The 24,358-nt window shown below is 39.2% G+C and overlaps 2 protein-coding genes across 11 annotated transcripts in view; one reads left to right on the plus strand and one right to left on the minus strand.

The window, feature by feature from the left end:
* Positions 1–2,238, minus strand: part of SLF1 (SMC5-SMC6 complex localization factor 1) — a 33,016-nt gene extending 30,778 nt beyond the window's left edge. For 3 of the 7 annotated variants that reach the window (XM_030968126.1, XM_030968127.1, XM_030968123.1), the window contains exons 1-2: positions 1,086–2,238; positions 858–933 (exon numbers count right to left, since the gene is read on the minus strand). In XM_030968126.1, the coding sequence (XP_030823986.1) occupies positions 858–933; positions 1,086–1,250 (241 nt within the window). In that variant the 5' untranslated portion in view covers positions 1,251–2,238. The remainder of the gene's footprint in view (positions 1–857; positions 934–1,085) is intronic. The other 4 variants (XM_030968125.1, XM_030968124.1, XM_030968129.1 and 1 more) reach the window with 4 other exon arrangements.
* The window catches only part of KIAA0825 (KIAA0825 ortholog), a 238,460-nt gene continuing 215,883 nt past the window's right edge, over positions 1,782–24,358 (plus strand). For 2 of the 4 annotated variants that reach the window (XM_030968119.1, XM_030968122.1), the window contains exon 1: positions 14,004–15,564. In XM_030968119.1, coding sequence (XP_030823979.1) covers positions 15,526–15,564 — 39 coding nt within the window. In that variant the 5' untranslated portion in view covers positions 14,004–15,525. The other 2 variants (XM_030968121.1, XM_030968120.1) reach the window with 2 other exon arrangements.

The following is a 24,358-nucleotide window of genomic DNA, read 5'->3' on the forward strand; positions in this document are numbered from 1 at the left end:
TTATTTTTGTACAAAGAAAAATACATACATACATACATACATACATACATACATACATATATATATATATATATGGAAATTAAGGAATTTACATATATCTTTAAACCCAAATGTATGTTTACTCATTTGTCTATTATCTCTCAATTTAAGATTCTCCATCCTAACAACTGCTTTAACACTTTAGAGTAATGTGATACAGGGAAAATAAATATAATGCTTAAAAATGGCATTGTGATATCTCGTAACTACAAGATACTCAAACTGCATCACAGAATTCTGACGGGTGATCAGTCTATAAAGAAATCTTAAAATAGAGTTTTCATTCTAAAAGCATTTTAGTTGCTAATGCATGGGATTTCAGCACCAGACCCTAGTTAAAGAGGAAAGACCAGTAGCTCCTGTCAGAATGGCAATAGCCTGGGATTTTCTTTTGCTGCATAAACAGGAACTTACAGTGACCTTTGCCAGTGAATGTTCCATGTGAATTTGTCATCAAAAATCCAAGCTGACTACAGGTGTTCATACTCCCTCTGCCCTCTTTTAAGCATCCAAATAATTTGAGCATGACTTCATTATCTAACATATAACAAAGTGTTCTGTTTGGGAACAGATGCAGATCCAACAAAGGGAAATAGCAGGCATACCATTTAGGGGAAAATATCAAAACAAAAAAGTGGACTTCATCATAACTTAAACATAATACTATGTTAAAAATCAAGGTTAATGGAACAAGAAGAAAGAAGGTTTGTAAGACAGTTCATACACAAAATTAAAACAGGAAATTAAAACCCTTTTAAGGGTTCTTTCCAGACTTATGCTGTGATGCTATGAAATTGAAGAGCAAATCGTTTACTCACCAGCAGCGCAGGCAGCTAAGACCTTTTCACTCTTGCACAGCTTTTTTGCTATAAGATGTGTACAATTTCTGTATTTCTAACAAAACAAAACAAAACAACACACTTTGTATCACTGCAAACTTTAAAATTCTTTGTCTATTTATACATAGCTAACCCATTGCACAGTCCTTTCTTCTAAGACTTGCATTTTTACTTCCACTTCTAATTCTCTTTGCTGTATTGCAATACCTTACTCTCTACAAAAACACAGTTCAGCTTGGACAGGCATTTGAGCAGTGCCTTCTTCTCTTGTTTTTTAAATCCAGTTATTTGTATTATCTTTTTCTGGCTGCAACTTGCCATCTGTTCAAAGAAGAATGAAAAGGAAACATTAACACATAACATACACACCATGGGAAGTTGCTTGCAAGGCCTGATTAGTGTTTTCTACTTCTTTTCCAATAAAATAGGAAAACACACCAAAAGGAATGAATGCTGGTACCCCACATTTTAAGCTCTCACTGCCTGCCACAGCAAAGACACCTGACAGGCGGTAACGGAGCAGCCTGAGAACGAACCCCAAACTGCAGCCTGCAGTGGGCCGAGCCCGCCAGGTCTGGCATCTTGGCTCTACACCCAAATGGCCGGAGGTTCAGGCCTTCGAACCCCTGCTCCGCTGTCGGCAGTGCGGGGCAGCCTCCCATCGCCCCGCGTCACAGGCACAGGCCGCCAAGGAGCGGCAAGTTGGCGGCGGTCCCGCTACGGAGGTGACGAGCGAGGGGCCCCGGCTGTGGCGGGGAGCCCTCCAACGCTCACGTACGGAGGCCACGGGAGCGGGCGCTGTGCCGGCGCCGGCGCTGCCTCGGTCCGGTCCAGTTCGGTCCGGTCCAGTTCGGTCCGGTCCGGTCCAGTCCGGTCCGGTCCGGTCGGTCCAGTTCGGTTCGGTCCGGTCGGTCCGGTCCGGTCCCGCCTCGGCGCCCGCCAGGCACCGCAGCCCGGCAAGTTCCCGCCTTCCCACGCCCCGCCCCCGGATGTGGCGGAGCGGCCGTTCCGGGACGTTGTTACTGACGCTCCACGGTCGCCGGGGCCGCCGGCACGGAGCCGCGGGGGGATCCCGGCCGGGTAAGTGGCCCCGCTGGGGCTGCCCTTCCCCTCAGCTTACCGTGCGGCCGGGCCTTGGCGCCGAGCGGGACACGGCTGGTCTCCGCTGCGGCCGCCCGCGGAGCAGCGGCGTTCCCCACAGCCGCCTTCTCTCCCGTGCGGCACGGCAGGGCGCTGCGCAGCCCCCGAGCTCCCCGGGGTCCGAGGCGCTGGTGGGCGCTGGCGCCTGCCGCGGGAAGGCGGCGCCGAAATCCGTCTGAGGCGGTCTCGGCGGCGTGGCGCTCCAGGCCCGGCTTCAGCGAGGAGCGGGAAGGGGCGGTCCTCCGTCCGACGGAGAGGAGGGGGCCCCGTCGGGCGCGGGGAGGCGGGGGCGGGCTGGGAAACGCGCTGACGCTTTCGCGGAGCCCACTGGGGCTGTGGCTCGGCGGAACTGAAATTGTGGGAGGCGGTCTGGCAGGGGGGTGTGTCGGTCTATACTCAAGTTGAAGTGTGTTGCCTCTGGAACAGGCTGGCTGTAAGAATCAGGAGAGGGACCAGAGATTTCTGACCCTCAGAACCATTTTCTCAGTATCTCGGGGAAACATTTCAAAGTTTCAAAGCCACATGATTCATAGTCCTTGTAGGGCAGGTAAGAAGGTAGTACTGCAGCCAGATAATCAAACCACGCACTTTTGGGAAGGGCTTGTGCCCTGTTCTTGAAGGGAAAGCATTCCTGCCCCTCTGATCAAGTTGGTACAACGTTTTGGTTACGAGAGTCAAGGCTTGATTTTTTTTCAGTTACAAAGCAATACAAAGAGATCAAAATAATATTCATCTTGTACCTCAGGCACTCAGTGTAGAATTCAGAAATGTAGAAATGGCAAGATTTGCTGTTCATGAAACTTTTTTCGGTGTCCCACTCTTTATTTTGGTCCCTTCTGTATTTGAGAGATGACTTTTGACTATTTCTCTCTCATGCAATGAACAGATATTGCACAAGAAATCTGTTGATGCTTCCTAGCAAATAGAGGTAGCTTTGTAGAACACTTTTATTTGTTTTTTCTAGTTTGAGAGTAGAATGCATGCATTCAAGAAAAAAGATTAAAAAAATATGGTTGAAGTACCTCTTTTAGAGAACTGAATTGTGGTCAAGTCACCCTGTACTCACTGAGGTATTTCAGATACTCTTTCATATTTAAGACCTGTAAATTGAGATGGGTACCACAAAACTCACAAGTGCTGAGTTTTTGTCACTGCAGCTTAGATCAATAGAAGCAATGCTTTGAGCTCACCACTGCTGTAAAACATAAGTATCTCTCAAAAACCAAAATCACATAGATGCAGACATCTAAAATTTGGCAGCAGATTGGACACTTGGTTTAAATCTGAGTTTCCCAGAATATCAAAACAGAAAAACAGTTCTTCTGGGCCACAGATGACTCTTGTCTTGCTGTTTAAAAAGTATTCTGGTATCCTTAATGCTTACTGAAACTTTTCCTATCTCTTGTTTTCTTAGCATTGCAGTTATTTTTTTGCATGAAGAAATAACCATCAACAATCTTTGTCACTATTCTTTCTGCAAAAATGACAGTGAAGAAAATCTTAAATATTTAGAGTTAATATTCGGACTACAGTTATTGCTTCCACTTCTCTATCGACAGTGAAGATTTCTATTTTGTACCTGTTGCACCTTTATACTTTTACTGTTGATTTGTCAGGACTGTGAAGGACTGTCAGGATTGTATTGATTTTAATTCTTGTAAACTTTTGCTTTATTTTAAACAGTTTAATTCTTACTAACTAGGACTAGCTACTATTCATTACTTGACTGATAACTAACAGCAGTTTTATGTCACAGGATCCTTAACAGGCTGGAGAAGTCTTCAGCATATGATAGTCTAAACGAACTCCTAGTGAACAAAACTGTGAAGCTCTGTGAGGGATGACTTAGGTTAGATTCATGTTCTTCACCCAGAGGGTGATTGTGCCCTGGAACAGGCTTCCCAGGGAAGTGGTCCCAGTCCCAGGCCTGCAGAATTCAACAAGTGCTTGGACAATGCTCTCAGGCACATGGTGTGACTCTTGGGGTGTCATGTGCAGGCCCAGGAGTTTTACTTTGATGATGCTTGTGGTCCCTTCCAACTCAGGATATTCTTGATTCAATCATTCATACTTATATGATGACCATTTCTTACCTTTAAGAATTAACTTTTTTTCCTCGTGTCTCTGGTGCATAAAATAGTGTGGAATCAAAATAATTGAGATCTCAAACATTTCACATCTATTTTTTCTTCAAAATTTTACCAAAAATGCAATTTGTTACCAAAATGTAGTTTTAAGGAATTAAGTTTTTTAACCATTATTTCAGTGATGACTGCTAAGTTTAGAATTCACTTACTGCCTGATTCAATTATTTGGTTCATTAAAAGTCTAAAATATTTTCTTACTTTCCTGCCTTGTTGTGATCTCATTATAGTAGCTAAGTGTCTCTTATGTCTCATAGGGAGCAGGCTTTTAAACTGATGCATTTTTAAGTCCCTCTAGTTTTCTTTAATGTATTTGTCAAATATACAATTCAGTTGCTCAGTATTATAAATTATGTTATAACGGTTTGTCTCTGGGTTTTAGATAGTATCTACTTTTACATATTTTCTTCTACAGTACCTGTGACATGTTCTATAAAATTTAGGAAGCAATTTTCTGTACAACACACATGGTATTTGACTTATAAAACTTGTAATTGCAGTTTAAGGATGATCAAGAATGGCTGTACAGCTCTCATGTCCAGTTCATTAAGAAGCCAAGATCAGAAAAATAAATATTCCTTTCCTCCTATCACAGAAAGATTTTATTTACAGTGTATCAGGTGTCCATCTCTTTCAGACCTCCTTTATTAATTTTATTACCTAGAGAGAAAAAAAGAGTTTTCATTTTCATTACGCTGTTCAGGCTTTCTACCTTATACTTTTTCTTTCCTTTATGTTCTATGCATATTTACATTACCACTGTGTTTTCTGCCTTGAAATTTCACTTCTTACGTTTCCCAGTAATAGCTATTTTACTTCACACAGTTATCTTTCTTCAGGCCTTATTGGTGCTGCTGCTTTCCATGTTATCACTCTTGATCCTTGTCTGTAAATCTCAGTCTGTTTCTCAAAGCCTCTGCCACTTTGTCCTTTACTTTGGAAGTTAGGGTTTCTTTTTTTTTTTTTGTTTGGTCTTTTTTCATATGTACTCTTTGTCCCTCATAAGCTTTTTGACTTCCTGTGTGTGAATTCCTTATGTAATTACTTGCACATTTTGAGAGTGATAAAGTCCATGCAAAAGCATCTTTCCATTGTGAAGTATAATCTGACAGATTTTTTTATGTTTTGTAGTATGTGCTTAAAATACTTGCCATCATGCAAACAAGATTATCAGTTGACAGATTAAAGAAAACTATTCATTGGAGTTTTTTTCTTCTGTCTAAACATAATATGTATGCTTCTTAAATGAAACTCGCAATGCAATAGGCAAACGTTTAGTAATCACAGCTTTGTAAAAAAAACAACTGTGAAATTACACTGAAAAATCAGTCATAAAATCTAAAGCAGTATGAAGTGTCTCCACACTGCCTTCGTGTGGATAAAAATCTAACTTTGTGCCACTTAAAGTCCATTTTTTTCTTCAGTATGCAACACTGTCTCTGGCTTCTTGAAACTGAAGGAGTTTAAATTTTCTTCTGTAGTGATAAGGGATTACAAGGATTAGAAATAATACAATATAAATCCACAGAAGCTACAGAAGCTTCTTAGTAGTAACCACCTTTCTATAAAAATACCTGTAGTTTCTCTCATGAGCTAATGAATACAGGAAAGGCAGAACAAGCATTGTGAAAGTTCCTGCTTTTCTTCAGTCTGTACTGATTATATAAACTCTGTTATCATAACTTAATAGTTATTTTTAAAAATGTCTTCATGTTCTTTTCAGGACGTATCTTTTGTGTTTCTTTCATGTAACCATTTTTATTCCAAAGAACATTTATTTTTATGACTATTATGAGCTCTGCCCATCTTCTCATCTCCTTCCATTTATCTGCCTTTCTGCCAGATCACTTTCTGTTAATGTATGTCAGTGAATCAATGGACAAACACAGAGAGCACAGAACAGTGTTCAACAGCTTGTTCTGTAACTCTTCTGTACGTGAGTTTGTGTGGATTAGTTCAGTCAGTAATGAATTAGTGAACTGTATCATTTAGCGTACTTTCAGTCTCTCACTTGGAGAGACTTGGACTAAGGTTTTGGTTGTTTGTTTCTTTTAAAATATAGTTACGAAATGGATTTATTTTGCGTTTAATACTTAACTTTCCTACCACATAAAGTCCAAGTTTCTTTTCATTGTGCGACATGAGTTAATCTATCACTGCTTCTTAGACCTTCTTAATGATATTATTGCTCTTCTCCCCTGCCCTAAATGCACTATATACCTGCCTGGAATACTTAAGTGACCTAGTTTCCCGGTGACCTTCTAATAATATTTTTTCCTACACAGGTGATCCGTTCTGATGCGATCAGCAATTTTTCATTCATCAAAATCCTTTCATCTTGTTCTTTTTCTCTTTGTTTTTTGAGAATGCATTGTGTTTGCTGATTATTTGAGTTTTGGGCTGTAAAATGCATTTTGTTTGTCTTTTGGTATTTTGTTCTTCTCCAAGTAACTGCATTTAAAATGGTAAATATAGGTAATGCTAGAAGATATTGTAAATTTTTGCTAATAACTGAATGGTGAGTACAATTTGTATATACTATGAATTTTCCAGAATGGTTTATTCTCGGCAATAACAGATCTCTCCCCTCAGTTTTATTTCTGGCTAGGCAACTGCCTACAGCATGTCCAGAATGCAGATAAACATGAACCCTGGGTCACAGACATTAGAAAATCAAGTTAGATGGGATATAGTCAGTGGGGTAATGTGTTACTTGTACACTTTCTACCTTCTCTGCAGTTCACTGTACTTGAGATCAGTATAGAGGAAAAAGGTAGAGATGGTTGTGGATGGAAGGACAAAAATACTGAAAAAAAGTTAGGAGAAAGTATGGCATTAATTATTATAGGGTAGATAATGAAGGTGCAACAAGAGCAAGAAAGATTCAAAATACCTACCAGAATGTTACGATTCTGGTTTTTTATTAATATGTAACTGGAATATAAGATAGCAACATATGGGTATCAGACATGGATTTGCCACTTAAGGTGAGATTCATAGAATGGGATGGATTAGAAAAAACCTAAAGGTCATCTAGTTTCAGCCCACTACAAGCTCCCTTTTAAGTATTGGAAGACTATGATAAGTTTTTGCCAGGGCATTCTGTTCTCCACTCTCAACAGCCCCAACTCTCTCAGCCTGTTGTCATAGCAGAGGCACTGTGATCATCTTTGTCACCTTCCTATGAACTTGTTCAAACAGATCCATGCCCTTCTAATGTCGGGGGTCCCAGAGCTAGAGGCTGTGCTCCAGGAAGTGTCTCACGGGGGCTGAGTAGAAGTTTGAGTGGTTAACAGAGGATCATAGAGGATCTTTGTAACTGTTTATTTGTCCCTTAAGGTGGAAAACCTATTATCAGCAGATCTTGCAAATCTTGCTTGCCCATCTGCAGGTAACTCTTCCTATGTTTTGGTGGTGCAAAGCTTGTTCCATATACATATAAAGACAGTATGGCAGGAGAGGGAACAAAATGGAAAAAGAGCAGGATGAGAATTAATGCAGAGACCCATTAGGAAAATTTTATGTGTAGCATATTGGACATACGTGTCATTAATCTTCTGATGGAAATGGTAAATGCTAACTAATGTGGTAAATGTGACCTGACAAAAGATATTCATGTTTTTGTGTGCAGTTCCCCTACCCCCACCTCCAACACACACACCTCCTCCCTTTTGATTGTCTCTAATAGACAATTTGATTTGTCCTAAGATAAAAACATGTGGTGGGAATTATCCTAAGGTAAGAACACCAGGTAGGAATTGCAGAAGGAACTATCTGTGAAATAAACAGGGCAGGAGACTTTTCTCCTTTTAATGCCTTTATTAAAAGTGATCAGCTCAAGATTGGGAAGTTCGACGGGTCTGCAGTCTCCATTTCCTTTCCAGCGTGGCTCAGAGGAGGAGGATGTTCAGCTTTGTCCACGAGGAGCAGAGCCGGGGGGGGGAACTGATCCTCACAAGGACTTCTGGGCGGGACCCCGGTGTTTTCCCGCTTTTCCCTGCTTCCCGGCTTCAGGTCCTGGTCTCAGGCAGCTTCTGTAGTCAGGGTGAGGGGCACCAAGGTCTCCCAACATCTCTGCAGGTCCAGCACGCTGCTCCTCACATCCCAGAATCACTCTAATTTCTTAATTTTATATTTGGCTCGTTGTTTTTGGGGGTTTTTTTATAAGTTCAATACGTCCCATGGTACACTGGTTCTCAAAATCTGCATATTCTGATGTCCTTTTCCCTCCCTGACTGGGAGCGGTACACCTTTGCCTTAGGCTGGGTTTTACCAATACAGAAGGAGGGCTATCAACCTGCCCTGGCTAGGGTCGTTAAGTGATACAAAGAGAACTATTAACTCTAACGACTTGTAATTAACATAACAACCAACACTGCCGCGGCAACTCCAGGTCTAAATTTTGTAACTTAGTTTTTCTACAGAAATAAAATTTACCCAAATTCTGTTCATAACAGTCTGGATGGTTGCATAATTGATGTATTCCAGAGATGGGAGAGCTCTGATCGTTGTGACTGACTTTGATGCATCTTGGCCAGCAAAAGGGTGTTAAATGTTGCTGTAGACTGGGCAAACTGGTCTCCTGAGGTTGCAGGCAGCTTCTGTGTGAAACACCTCCCTCTGCTCCCCAGCATGGGTGCCTGCAAGGTATGTCCAACCCAAAGGCAGGGAGAACTGACTTTTGGAGGTTTGAGTAAAAAAGGCGGTAAGATCTAGCCACATACAGAGATAAAATCCTAAAGTAGCTCCATAGATACTTTGTTGCTTTGTAACTGTTCATTCTGTAAGGCCAAAGATGTTGCTTTGTAACTGTTCATTCTGTAAGGCCAAAGATTGTAAACCTCTATGTTTCTAGCCAAGCCTCTGATATTACAACTCTTCAGACCCACTTATGTTGTATAGTGGATTGACAAATTTAGATACTGTATTAGCATTAATTCTAATCATAGTCATCCGCATAATCACTGTCATATTTCTCATGCCTGACCGAGTCTTCTCGCAGCTACACTGCTACAAGGGGCGTAGTTGGCAGGATGACTTAATCAGGCATATTCAGCAGAGCATTTGCAGACCTTTAAGAGGAAATTTCTGTATTCAAGCGCAGAGAACTAGAAATGGACAGTATGTTGTCTCTCAAAGAACTTCTACAGCAAATCAATCTGGTTTGAGACATGCTTCCAGATCCTGATTTGCTGCAGTTCTTGGAAGCATAAAACAATGCTGCCACTACGTTATTCTGTTGTACTAGATAATCTCTACTTCTCTTCATTTTAAAATTTTATGTTTCATAAGGCTGAAACTCTTATACATTGTTTCTTAATTTTATTCCTCTTTAGTTAACATGGGTGAAATAATCAGCTTACTATTTCAGCGTTAGCAAATAAGCTACTTATTTAAATTGACCAAACATGTTGAAGGTATTGAACTTTAAGGCAAAAACATTCCCAGTCTGAAAAGGGAACACTGACAAAATCATTCAGAAGAAAAAAGAGGAATAATTTATGAAAGGAACTGTAGCTAATGATGCCATCCAGTTGCTTTAAAGTGCTTCTACCTCAACTTTAATGAATTAGATTTGTCAACAGCATATGTTTTATGCACTACTTCTAATGAAGTGGCATACCAGCACTACAGTGTACTTTGAGGTTTATGCCATCAAAGCTTTTTGCTGTCATAAAGTAGACCTTTTTAAATAATAGATACTAAAAACTACATTTAAATAACATTAAGGTTGTGACACAAACACCAAATGACAAACTTCAGGCAATTCAAAGTTAGGGCTGACAACTTGTCATTACCTTGCATTGTCATTTTTCAAAAAAAAAAAAGAAGCACCCTTGCATGATTTAAAGATTGAATGTCAGAGTAACTTTAAATTTCTTGGCTTTTGTGGGCTGGAGTTAGAACCTTACTGTCAGTTTCTATATGGGGTTTTTTGTTGTTTTGTTCGGCTTTTTTTGTTTTGTTTTGTTTCAGTTTTTTGAATATTCTCTGTTTTTAGAAAAATAATAAAAGCAGTGGAAACAGTAAAGGCTTTGCTGTCTTTGTTTTTAATATAAAACACAAATGTAAGAGTATTGGTCAAAGAATGCTATCCTGTTGTCAAACTTCCATGCTGTTCTTTCAAACTTCCCTTGCTTATGTCTTTATTGATTTTTCTATGGAACTTACAAATTATGAGCACTTTAGTCCTGAAGTACTTTAGCTAAAACCCCACAAAGTATTGATAATTCCTAATGCTTTTCCACATAAAGAACCACTTCCATTTTATTGAATACTGCTGCCTAAACCAAGAGTATACAGAAAGCTGGTTAAAAGATTTTTAATTACTTAAATATGTGAAACAAAAGCAGGTAAACAGGGGAGTTTCTGTTATTTTTTACACATGCTTTCCCATTTTTTTTGCTGTTAAATGTAATAGAACTTTCTGTTCAGGTATTTTAGCGTGCCTGTATAAACACAGTCCTTTCAGTTCCTCTGTAGAGATGATTCGTCAAGGTCTGTAAGTCTAATGCAGGCAATCTATTATTTTCATCATCATTTTGTCAACTTAATCTAGCATAAACTGGTACTGCTGCCAAGTTGTCAGTCCTGCACCAGTCACTCACTTCAGCCCCATGGTACCATCAGTGCTTATACAGCTGCCTGGTAAATAGGGATAAAGGGGCTTGCACAGGCTAAGTGGCTGGTGCAGAAGGTTGGTAGGATCCTGTGAAAAAAGGGTTAGAAAATGTGGTCTCTTGTTCAACTTGTCTAAATCTCTTTTCTCAGTAGTCAATCAGTTTCTCACAATTTTTTATTGTGTTGCTATTAGTGAGTAATGGTACAAAAACCTAATTTGAATAAAGAGTTGTGATCATTCCAACAAGAATTTGTTTAGAGAGCTAAATCATCTAGTACTACAGGTAAGTGGATTGTTTGAAATCAGAACAGTAGTCTCTAGAATGTTTTAAGTTCTTAAGATGCCACTTGACTGGGTGCATGTAAGTTATGTCAGGTAATGTAAATATAGGGAATTGTTGCCACATTAAATTACAAGCTGGCTTGTACTGAGCATTAATCCAGTTATAAATAAGAAATCCAGCCCAGTTCCATTAACTGGTCCTTGGGCTGACTGACAGAGGCTTCAACCAATAATATCTTTCCTAAGGTGCAAGCATGTCACTGCTTCAAGGTCTAGGGGTGTAAAGTATGAACCCATGGGCTGTTTAGACCTGGGAGTTTTGAATTTCCTATAAAAGTAAGCACTGAACAATAAAGCTCAGCATTCACTGATGTTCGGCCGGGGTTTGGTAGGTGTGCTGCATCACACGTGTAACTGCCACGTGCCAGGGAATGGTGGACAATACAACCTTATTTGTGCTTATACTGTCATATATTTATCCCTGGTGCACACTGTGAGAGAGGAAAAGAATGGAAAAATCATCCTGGTCTGCCTTGGTACCAAAAATCAAATTATTTGTTAAATACACTGGCTTGATATACATTTGCAAAGCTATTTACTTTTGTTTAACTTATTTGGAACAAACTTAAAATTTCTGAGTAATGTTTAACTCCAAAGATTAGCATAAGGGTGTTGTGCTGTCACTTATTACCAGCTTACCTAGGAAAAATGTGATTTCAATAAATGCTACCCCACTTTTCTATCTTTGAATACTTTCTTCCTTAGTCAGACTATGTGCCATTAATTAGTTTTCTCATTGGATATTTTGGTTTTTCTGGTATGTCCTTCAAACTGCTTCATGGTGGTGTACCAGTGAAGAGATTTTTGTTTGGGACGACTTGCTGTTGGCTGGGTCACAACAAGCATAATTTATCTTACAGGTTAGAGTAATTGAATTAAATCTCTGGTTCACTATAGAACTATTATATAAAAATAGATTTGGTGACAGCTCATGCTTCTGAAGGATATTCTGCTAAAGTTATTACTTCATTATTATTTAGTTATTACAGATTTAGGCAGTTAAAAAAAGATATAGAGTAAATCTAAAATTTCCTCCTTGAATCTTACATGGCTTATTTTTTTTAAAGTTGTAAAATTCTTTGAAATTAATACAAGGAAAAAGAAATTTGCTAAAATGTTAGTGTGACCTTGGAGAAAATTTTTACACCTTTAGTTTGTGATGTCCTCCTGTCTTTCTACAAACTTGAAATGTAGTCTTCCTTCAAAAAAACAAAAATTGACTTTAGTTTTCAGTGAAGTTTTGTTATGATGTAATAGGCAAGTAGTACACATTGTTTACACTGTAGTTCCACTTGTTGTCCAGTTGCACAAATCATTTAAGTCTTGTAATTATTTAAGAAATAATACAGTGCATGGTATTCAATTACAAGATATTTATGAGCACTTGCCCTCTTAATAATGAAACCAAAGGCTAAGTGGTTTTGGCACTAAAGAATCTAAAATAAATTTTATAGTAGATTTTTTAAGATAGGGAGGATGAAGCCCTTTCTGCATCACAAATCAGCTCATTGTCTTTCCTTCTTGCACAGTAATTTATGACCTGGTCTGGCTCTGAATAATTATTTCTTTTTCCCAGTGTGAATGCATTTAGTATTGATTAATTCTCTCCATTTTTGTGCTCTTGTCTCTATCATACCTTGAAATAATATTCTTGACACAGCATCTTCCCAGAAGAGATGGCTGAATGTATTAGAACTATCTCTGAATGTTCTTGAACCATGTGGCATTTCCATGGCATATGTAGTAACAGTATAAAGGTAAATGAACTTCACCATGAATACAGTATGTTTCTTTGGTGAGCTGGCAGCTGTGGGATTCTTTGTTGCTCTATGATAAAGAGCTTTAGGCTGGAGCTTAAAGGTATTGTTTACAATGTCTTTGATAAGTAGGAAGTTCCTTTAACTGTAACTATTCCTTTTTTTTCCTTTCATTCTTTTCAACAGGAATGGAAAAATATTGAGGATAAATATTCTTTAAAATTGCCACTTGGTTGTGTGTCCTTTTGCTTTCGTAGCATCATAGTTGAGGTGACTTGTTCTTCCTGCAAAGAGCTAAAGATGTAAGATCTTATAATGTTATAAAGTTATCAAGTAGCAAAACTAAATTGAAATATGGAGAGGGTGTTCTGGGAAGATAAAGGCTACCACTGAGAAACTAGATGGAAAAATTATTTATGTATGGTTTGTGAATTAGTGAGAAGCATCTGCCTTAAGATTTTTTTATCTTCCCTAATAGTTACAGAACTGAAAAGCAATTAGACACAATGTGTAGTTTGATAATCACTAACTAGATGTGGTGTAGACCTACTTTCAGATCATTCAGTATATTTGTAGTTTAATATAGTGTTCCACAGATGCCTTTCGTATCTTCTACTTTTATTCTCTTCAGTAGTTTTTTAACCCCAAATCATATATAATCTGTGGGATTTTTTAATGTACCTGTCAGCAGTCATGAGTTTTGCTCTGAATATAAACTGATAATTAACTAGAAGTCAAGTTATAGTCAGGGCTAAGCACTTCATATAAAGAGGCTTAAATCAATGTCCTTTTAATTAAAACAGACAATACCATTGGTCTGTGTTTTATAATTTTTTTCCTCCTTTAAGTAATCTTCTGACCAGATAGTTTTTTAAGAATAAAATATACAGATCAATCTGATGCAGATCTGTAGTAGAATCAATATACTGCTGAGTATCAAGACTGTGCTTTAACTAGCTGTGCCAAAGGAAAACAGTAAGCTCTTGAAACTCTCTTCTCTAGGAAGAAAAACAGAATTAGAAGGCAAGCAGGAAGATATCTGGCCATGAAGATGAGTGAGTCTTCAGAAGAGCCGGTTACCAGCCCAAGCTGTTGAAAGAGCACTATAAGGTTTCTGTATTAGTAGAAAGCATAATTCTCTTGCTGTGGAACTTTAAACGCCATCTATGCATATGTCTCTGCATTTTGTTGTGATTTTAGAGATTCATCAAAGATGGGCTTTTATTGTTTTGGTATATACGGACTGGTTGTCAAAGAATATTTTAAAATGGTTTTGATTAGGCTTAAATTAAATTCATGCATGGGACAATCATCTGAGGTATTTGAACAAATACTTCACATGGGTCTTCTGATGGGAAGCATCTTGGTTATTATGTTTTCTTGTTTCACATCTAGTAGCACTTCAAAACCTGATTACTGCTTTCAGCTAAAAGATTCAGATAATTAGAGACCAGTGTGTCTATGGGAAGAAAATTTTTGTATTAAAATGTATTATACTTTGATTATTCACATAAACTTATAACATAATGCTAATTATACAATACTGTACCTCATCAGAGAAGTTAATTAGTTTTAAATTGATACAGGTGAAGCAGAGTGTTATGTTCTTGAGCTTACTTTGAGGACAAGCCAACAGAGTGGAAAATGGTTGCAGATGACGTTCTCTGTGGAATTTGTTTTCCTTGAACATATTTCCCATTGTCAAATGGTAACCTTTTTTATATTGTTGCTAGTGTCTTTGAATAAATTTGTCCTCCTTGAAATTCTGATTTATATTACATTGTTAGGAGCAGCCATTTGTTCAATCTTTGAAATGTAAAATGATCTTGAAGCATCCTATGAGATCTACTAAATTGAAATTATTTGTATAATCTTTTTCTTAACTCAGTTAGCTGATGACATGCGATTGTCATTTCTTGAGGGTTTTTTTCCTCAAAACTGCTGGATTTTTTAAACACAATTATACTTGTTGGTTTGTTAATCCTGTGAGTCAATCTATGCTGAACAAGAAGCTTATCTGAAACCCTTGGCAGCTTCAGTGAAAATTAAAAAGCATGCTTTACTACAGAGATTGTCAAGAGTGAAAATAATATTTGTCCAGTTGGACAGCTTGCTTTTGTAGTCACTAAATGAAAGTTGAGATTCTGTCTCTTCCTTGAAAGCTTCTGTGTCAAGAAGGTAATTTGGACTGTTTGTGGTTTGACAGGGATTATTAAAATCAGATGAAGTGAAGGGAAGAAAGTGTGAGAAAGCAAAATTGACAGTGACACACTATTATTTGCAGCTTGGATCATGATGACTACATTGATATGATAGATTCTAAATGTTAGTTTCACTGTGGAGATATATTAACCAGCAAATACAGTAAAATGCAGTTAGAGATTATTTTTCTGTCTTAAGAGGACACCATCCGACATTTATTTTCACTGGGAAGTTTGGGAGGGGAAGTGTAGCAGAAAATGAAAGATTAGAGAGGGAAACAGAAGGGAAAAGGGAGTGATTCAGAAAGAGCTTAATTGTTTCCTCTGTGATTTCATTTATCTTTGTTGTGGTTTTTTTTTTTTTTTTTGGAGTTTATTCAGCTTGTTGGTATACTTCAGAGAGAGAACAAAACTGAGAATTAAGAATTGGTGGAATGGGCCATGGGCCATGAAGTTTCTTTTTGCATTGACTTGAATTTGGTAGGAATTTTTTTTGCATTAATAGTTTTGCTTAAAGTGAGCTCAAGTCTTAGATTGCTATTTCACATCCATTTTTCATGACTTGCATCTTGTATGCTATTTTTAAATAGTGATATTTTCTGCCACTTTGAGATAAATAATTTAAAAACTTAACTATATGAATATTGCAATAATTTGAATATTTAATTGCTGAAGATACATTAGCTACCAACTGTATGCATCTTTTGGTGTCTAGTGGATATACAATGTATTATTTAATCTTAATCCTTTCTTAATCTCTTAGTTGTATAGGTAAACTTTCATTTTTTGACTAGACTAGTTAGTGCAGAAGTAAGACATCTGATTAGTTGAGTTTGAAGCGTGCTGTCATTTCTATTTGGTTTCCTTTTCTACTTTCCGGTATGGGAACTTTGTGAAAAATTGCATTTTGGGAGTTTTTAGCTGTAGAGTCTTACAGTTTTATAGGAAAACAAGGAATTCAAAAGAAAATAGGTGACACATGAAAGTCTTTGCTCTTATTTAGCATAGCCATACCTTCGTATCTTTCAAACAATGTCATGCAACATTTGAACAGTTAAGCCATGCTAGCATGTCATCTTCACCTATCTTACAGTAGAAAGCAGCATATTAGCATCCAGAGTGATTTATCTAGCAGAACAGAAGGGATAAGGGAGCAGTTAGGCTGACTGAGGGAAAAGAGGGAAAAGAGGTTGCACAGAGTTGTTTGCAAACTTGCAGAATAAGGACTGTCATGAGAAGAGATAGTGGGATAGCACTTGGGACATTGCTAAAGAAGGTACTCAGGTAACTCAGAACCCAGTGTAAAAGGAAAGTTCCAGACACTGATGTGGGCTGGATGGGGAAATGTGAAACACAGATAGCCACATTAAAATTTAAAAAAAATGTACGTAAAAGACAGTCTTACAGGGAAGTAAATGTCATCTATATATTTATATTTACTCCTGTATCCATGTCATCACAGAGTAACCCATCTATATATACAGGAAAGCCAGTTGATGTAATCTTTTTGGACTTCAGTAAGGCTTTTGATACTGCCTCTCAGAGTATCCTTTTGGACAAAATGTTTGACTTGGAGCTGAATAACCGTTTTATGCAATGGGTGAGCAATTGGCTCATGAGTCAGGCACAAAGGGTTATGGTGAATGGGGTGACATCAGGCTAGTGTTCAGTCAAAAGTGGGCTTCCATGGGGCTCCATCCTCAGTTCTCTTCAACACATTCATTAACACTTGGATGCAGAATTTGAAAGTAAGTCTAGAGATTACGCTGCATTGGGAAGCGCTGTTGTCTCCTTTGAGGGCAGAGAAGCCCTGCAGAGAGACCTGAACAGTTTAGAGAGATGGTCAGTCACCAATTGTGTGAAATTTAACAAGGTCAGGTGCTGATTCTGCACCTGTGATGGGGCAACCCTGGATATGTGCATAGACTAGACTGCTGGAGAGCAGTGCTGTGGAAAGAGACTGGGGTCCTGGTCAATGGAAAGTTGAATATGAGTCAGTAATGTGCCTTGACAGGCAGAAGGGCAAACCAGGCCCAGCATCACCAGGTGGTCAAAAGAGGTGATTGTCCTGCTCTGCTCTGCACTTGACTGGGCCTCACACTGAATAATGTGTGCTCTTTTGGGCACCACAATATAAGAAAGACATTAACCAAAGGAGTGTTATGAAGATGGTAAAGGGTTTGGAAGGAAAGCCTTATGGGGAGCAGCTGAGGTCACTTGGTTTATTCACCCTGCAGAAGAGGAGATTGAGGGGACCCCTCACTGCAATTTTAAATATCCTCATTAGGAGAAGCAGAGGACCAGGTGCTGATCTCTGTGGTAACCACTGACAAGACTCAAGGAAATGAGTCTTCCATGAAGCTCAGTCAGGAAATATTTAGTTTACACATCAGGAAAAGGTTTTTCAGTCAAAGGATGGTTGGGCACTAGAACAGGCTGCTCAGAGAAGTGATTATTGCACCAACTCTGTCTGAGCTCATGAAGTGTTCCAAGAGTGCTGTCAGGCACATTGTGTGACTCTTGGAGTGTCTTTTTCTGAGGGCCGGGAGTTGGACTGATGAATCTGGTTGATCTTTTGCAACTCAAGAGATTCTATAATTCAATGGTATTCTTTAGATGCTTTGTGTACACAATTAGTTCCAAGTGCAGAAATTAAAAAAAAAAATAAATCACAAATTACAGTATTCTAAAATAGAAGAACATTTAAAATTCAGTTTACACTTAAACTTAGTTAAACCTACTCTAGGTTAGTTGGGGTTGTGGGAGAGCTGTATTTCCTGAATACATAGGTTTTACCATGCAATTTAGCCCAATTCCCATAATTTCGAGAATATCCCTGTTCTGTTGAAATTCATCTCTGTTTCCTTGTTGTCTAGTATTCATCAAAGGGGAGATTAATTGAATCAAACTACATTTCCTACTGTTTGCCATCTGTGGAATTAATCTGAAGAGCAAGAAGAGGAAAATAATAAACTCAAAACCTAGCATTTCAGTGTTTGCAGTGTTTTAAGTACAAAAAGATAATTCTTTAGAGCTTCAGAATATGGCAGATCAGAGGGAATACACCTGGCAATAGTGAGTGTGGATTATCTTCTATAGTTCCAGAATTAATTTCAGATTGCTTGTTCGTGTTATCATGTAATGGTTGTAGTGAGTTTTATTCTTAATGTAAACAACAGAAATGAATTTCACAGATAATACAGTATAGTATTTTTACTGCAGGTGAAGTGCACATGTTTACATTTTGGCATAAGTTAGTCTGTGAAGATGTAATTTAAAATTTCATTTCTTAGTGAGATGTGTAATTCAACTCATATCCCTTTCCTTGTATAATTCATTTTTAGAGCAGAGCTTCCAGTTGTGGCAAAGGCATGTCTTTATAATTTTTTTTAAGAAACAATGTAGCACCAGTATTTGGGATTAGCAGAAGCTCTCTTTCCATTCTCCTGTCAAAGTCTAATTCATATAAATGTAAGGGAAAAGGATTGGAATCTTTCCCTAAGGACATCTCCTAAGAAATGAAGGATGCCTAAGGGTTTTGGTGGGCCTCAATGGATGCCATGGTCACCCGAAACTAGTCCACAGGGTGATTAAACAGTTTTTGTTAATTTCTAAGGGATAATCTCCTCTTTACATTTCTGTCAATGTTTTGTGTAAGACGATGACTTGTTTTGGTAGTATGTAATGTCTTTTGTTCCCAGAACCACTGCAGCTAGAAAGTAATGCTGAATTTTGGTAAAGTAACACATAAACCTTCTGCCTGTTGTTGAAAGCTTGTTGGAACAGTAAAATAACATATTAAAAAAAAAAGTAGGGGTGTTGTACTAAATAAGCATTTTCAGTAGTTTTAAAACATCTTAACAGGATGTCAAAGTGAAATAAATTTCTACATTTCAGAAGGCACATTAATGAAATGAACTTGAAATTAAATAAAAAAGTACATGAGAAGCAAGAGGATTTTGTATTTTTCTCTATTAAATGTTTTCTCTAGTAATTGTTAGTGTTCTATAATTAGTGTTCTATAATTGTTTTTATACCACAGAGGATCTTTATCTTATTTTTATCTATGACTCCTTAATCTGTCAGAAGGTTTTTGCAAAAATACTGAGTAATATTTGAACTGAGATTTTTTTTAGATGCAGAGTAGCTCTTAAAACTAATATCCAAAGAAATCTGTTATCTGTTACTAAATTATGTTCAGCCGCAGTAGCATGAATAACATCAGATTCACGAGGTATATCTTTTTAACAAGTTAAACAAGAAAGAATTAGACTTATTTTCTGACAGCTATCCTGGTTTTCGTTATAATGATGCAAGCATGAGGACTTGCATAATAAGAAAGGAATAGCAGCCTGAAACTATGTGTAATGTGGTATTTAGAAGTACAGTTACTTCAGGCAAGGGTATAAGCACATCAGTTGAATAAGGCACAGCAGTTATCTCAGCAGGTTGTGTGAGCAGGGCATATGGGAGGGCACAGGCACTCCCCAGCTCCTCAGGTGAGCTCTGCTGGTGGTTTTTTCCCGCCCAAGTAGAAGAGGCCCAACAGTGGATTCCATATGGTTGAAAGCTGTTGCTGGAAGGAGCAAGGTGGCCCAGAGAGCTCCCTCAGAAACATACAGCTGTCCAGTTCTCCATCTGCAGAGAGTGTTAAAGCCCAGCATTAGTACCAGAGGGCAGCAGGGACACAACATCTGCATGTGCTATGACCAGGTGGATGATCCTTTTATTGGATAGGTAAGGGGAAGCTTTGTCACCAGGGATGATGGAAAGACTGAGTACTTAATGCCTTCTTTGCATCAGTCTTTAGCATAAAGACCTGTTATCTCAGGACAACCAGACCCCTGCACTGATAGACAGGGACAGGGAGCAGAACAGACCCTGCAGTGCAGGAGGAAGTAGTGACTTGCTGTGGTACTGACACATTCACAGCTCTATGGGGATGGATGGGATTCACCAAAGGGTACTGAGAGATCTGGCAGGAGAGCTTGCCAAGCCACTCTTCATCGTTTATCATGAGTTCTGATTAACTGGGGAGGTCCCTTACAACTGGAGGTTGGCCAACGTTACTACAGAAAGAGTTGGAAGGAGGATTCAGGGAACTACAGGCCTGTGAACCCGATCTCAATGCCAGAGAAGGTTATGGAACAGATTATATTGTGTGCAGTCACATCCCACATACAGGACTACCAAGGGATCAGGTCCAGCCAGCATGGGTTTAGAAATGGCAAGTCCTGCTTGACCAGCTTCATCTCCTTTAATGACCAGGTGACCTGGCTAGTAGATAAGGAAAAGGCTGTGAATGTTGTGTACCTGGACTTGAGCGAAGCCTTTGATACTGTCTCCCACAGCATTCTGTTGGAGAAGCTGGCAGCCCGTGGCTTGGGCAAGTGCACGCTTCACTGGGTTAAGAACTGGAAGGTTGGGAGGCTGGGCCCAGAGTGTGTATTGTATTATGTTTAATTCCACGCGTTCCATGGGGTTGATGGTTGGAGACAAGAACAACACAGACACCTCAAAAGTCCATGTGACAAACAGTATATTTCATTGTTGAGAGCCTTCTTAGGCTCTAGGGCCTCAAAGAAATAGGGAATTCAAAACTCCTGGATCTAGACAGCTCATTGGTCTGATCCTCGCACAGGCCAGCTCCTGACCAGTGAGATATCTGCGGCCCAGGATGGAATATAATTGGTGAAGCTCCCTGTCTGTCAACCCAGGGCCCAATTTATGAAACTGGGCTGGAATTCTTATTTATCAGTACAAGCCAGCTTTGTACAGTAACAAGCATGGGGGTGAATGGTGCTGCAGGTGATGGTCACTGGGGATCCCCAAGGCTCACTATGGGTTCCAGCCCTGCTTAATGTCTTTATTGCTGCTGTGGATGAGGGGATTGAGTGTACCCTCAGTAAGTTGCAGACAGCACTAACTGGGCAGGAGTGTTGATCTGCCGGAGCATGGGCAGCCTCTGCAGAGTGATCCGGCCGGGCCGGGCCAAGGGGCCGAGGCCGGTGCTGTGAGGTTTAACAAGGCCAGTGGTGGTTCCTGCACTTGGATCACATCAACCCCATGCAGTGCTACAGGCTGGGGGAAGAGTGGCTGGAGAGTGGCCCAGGAGGAAAGGACCTGGGGATGCTAATTGACAACTGGCTGAACGTGAGCCAGAGTGTGCCCAGGTGGCCAAGAAGGCCAATGGCATCCTGGTCTTTATCAGAAATCGTGTGGCCAGCAGGACCAGGGCAGTGATTGTCCCCCTGTGCAGTGGTGATTCTCCAGCTCAAGTCCTGTGTTCAGTTCTGGGCCCTCCACTTCAAGAAGGACATGGAGGTGTGGGAATGTGTGTCCAGGAAGGGCAACAGAGCTGGTGAAGGGTGTAGAGAGCAGGGCCATATGAGGGGCAGCTGAGGGAGCTGGGGTTGTTTAGCCTGGAGAAAAGGAGGCTCAGGGGAGTCCTTGTCACTCTACAACTGCCTGAAAGGAGGCTGTAAGGGAGGTGGGGTTGGTCTCTTCTTGAGGTCAGTTAGTGACAGGATGAGAGCAAATGGCCTCAAGCTGTGTCAGGGAAGGTTAATTTTGGACATCAGAAAGGATTTCTTTACTGAAAGGGTTGTTAAATACTGGAATGAGAGCAAATACCTTCAAGATGTATCAGGGGAGTTTCAGTTTGGACATCAAGGAAGAATTTTTTTTTCTGAAAGGGTTGTTAAGTATTGGAATGAGCTGCTCAGGAAAGTGGTATAGTAACCATCCCTAGAAGCATTTTCAAGAAAGAACTGAATGTGGCACTTGGTGGCTTAGTTGCCGTGGAGGTGTTCAGTCAAAGGTTGGACTTGCTAGTCTTGGAGCTCTTTTCCAACCTTAATGTTTTCTGATTCTATGATAAGTAAGGTAAATTTTAGTAATTTTGTCAAGAGCTGTCTTTTCTACGTCTCTGTTCTTCAGAGTATTCAGTTTTAGAATATGTCTTAGTGCAGTGCTTTCCAAAACTGAAATAGGAACATAGGTTGAAAACCTATTGAGTGCAAACTGCTCTGTGATCTAGGAAACAAAGATAAGTTACATATGGAATTGTGTTGTCTTCCCTAGTTGGGTAATCATTCCAGTTATGCTTGATTGAGTATATGAGTATATGATCATCTATGAAAAATCTTGAGATGAAGTCATTCAGCTGCTATTGCAAGGTGGAAATAATAGCTGTTTGTTCTAGTCAACTGTTTGAAATTATCCAACAGGAACATGAACATCACACAGATATGTTTATAGAAGAATTTCTAAAACCTCAATCAGTGCTGCAGAAATTTATTTCTTTGTATCTTTAATTTACCTGGTTTAAGAAAGTGTAACTGTGTAAGTTTAAGAAAGTGTGTTCTTGTAAACTATTAGTAAGTGTAGTCTGTGTAATTGTTATAAATGATCAAATCATGAGCCAAACTTATAAGAAAATTTAGCAAAGATTAATTAATTTGTCTGTGAGACCAAAGCTCGGTCATCAAAATGACCACAGCCAATGGTCAGCGTCGAGCCCGGGATCGGCGCTGGGTGAACACGGATCTGACCTCCAAATGTCAGAGTCTCCTCCAGTTCAGGAATGCTGCCTCGCGCAGCGAGGTTTTGTACAGTTTATTCTGCCCAAGGCAGAGATGACCGACTGCTCTTTGTGTCTCTTCACGTGCATCGCCGTGGCTTTACATGTGCAGAGGTAGACAAAGACTCAGTCCAGGTGTCTCGATGTTGTCAGTCGACTCCAGGGAAGCCACGTATTCACATGTATCAGGGTGATGCCATCGATTATCTTGGTAGATGTAATCATCAAGGCGATAATCGCTCTTAGGTGGGCCCAGCAACCCAGTGAAGCCAGCGATTATCGACCTGGAAACTTCCATTCTTACGTTAAAACCCGATGTTTATCTCAACGAGCGTCCAGGAACTAGATGTATATGAATAAGACACTGCTCCCAGCCAGGATGGTCAAAAGACATAGTTTGGATTTTACAATATTTTATACATTAATAGCATGAATTATCTCTACCATATACTACAGTAATCGTCTTTCTAAAAGCTATGTATTAATTTTTTAAAGTTGTAATTTATGTAATTAGTCTAATTTTTCTTCATTCTTACTTAGTCCCTAATAAATGCTGTACCCATGTCTGAATGAATTTTTGGTATTTGGAAGTCCGGCACAGGAACATCCAGCTTAATGTGTCATAATGAGCTAGTTATAAAAATTACTGTCTCTTATACCACAGCAATCATAGTCTGGCATTAGCAATCATGCATGGCATTTTTATAGAAGTACACTGTATCTTATGTTGAAGAAAAATTCCCTTATCTGAAGAATATCTCTCAGTGCCTGACTTTTATCTTTTGTGAAAAAAGTGGAAATTGAAAAAATTGATAGAGAACAAAATTGGAATAGTTAAACTAATTTGATGTGCCAATTATTAGATAAAACATTCCCAATATCATCAATACTGGATTCAGTATATTTGAAGGTGACAAAGTATAGCCTTTATACTATGATTTAAATGTAGGTTTAAAAAATTTTGTTAATTAAAAGGGGGGGAAATGAAAGCAACATGAACAAGTAAAAAGGATGGTTTTGACCAGGAAAAGGTTAATTTTTTGCGGTAGCTGTGAAGTAGCACAGCCAAGGCCCCAAGGTTATGGTATACCACCTCATGTCAGTGCCAGGAGTGGGGAAGCAGACTCTCTATTTTCCAGGGAAAAGGGGTTCCTTCTGGTTGGGAAAACATGGCTGAAGTTGGATTAGGTTCAGCAGTGAGCATTTTGCATGTAAATCACCCTCACTTTTGTACACTTTTAAAATTCATATTATTGCTCTTACTATTTGTTTTCTTGTCTCATTGTTCTTCCCATTAAATTGTTCTCCTCTCAACTCATGATCCTTGCTTTCTGTTTGTCCAGTTCTCAACTCCATCACGCTGCTATTGGGGTGGGGGGGGGGAAAAAATGGGGAAGCAACTGTAAGCAGTAGCGTGGTTTTGGAGAATCTCAGTGAGGGCTTTGACTTGGGGAGTACCATTCCTAAACCATGTCAAGCTTTCTTTCCCATCTTCTTCCCTTTCTCACATTCTCCCTTTCCCATCTTGCATACTTGTTAATTACAAATATCTAAGTTTAGGAGTAAACAATGATTTTGAGTAACAAATTCTCAAAGTAAAATTGAAAAAAAAATAATTCTGGTTTGGTAATAAAAAACTTTCTATTAATTAGTAATACTAAAAAATAGAACAAATCTAAGAATCTTTTATAT

This window comes from Camarhynchus parvulus, chromosome Z (assembly GCF_901933205.1).
Source record: "Camarhynchus parvulus chromosome Z, STF_HiC, whole genome shotgun sequence".
NCBI classification, from domain to species: Eukaryota; Metazoa; Chordata; class Aves; order Passeriformes; family Thraupidae; genus Camarhynchus; species Camarhynchus parvulus.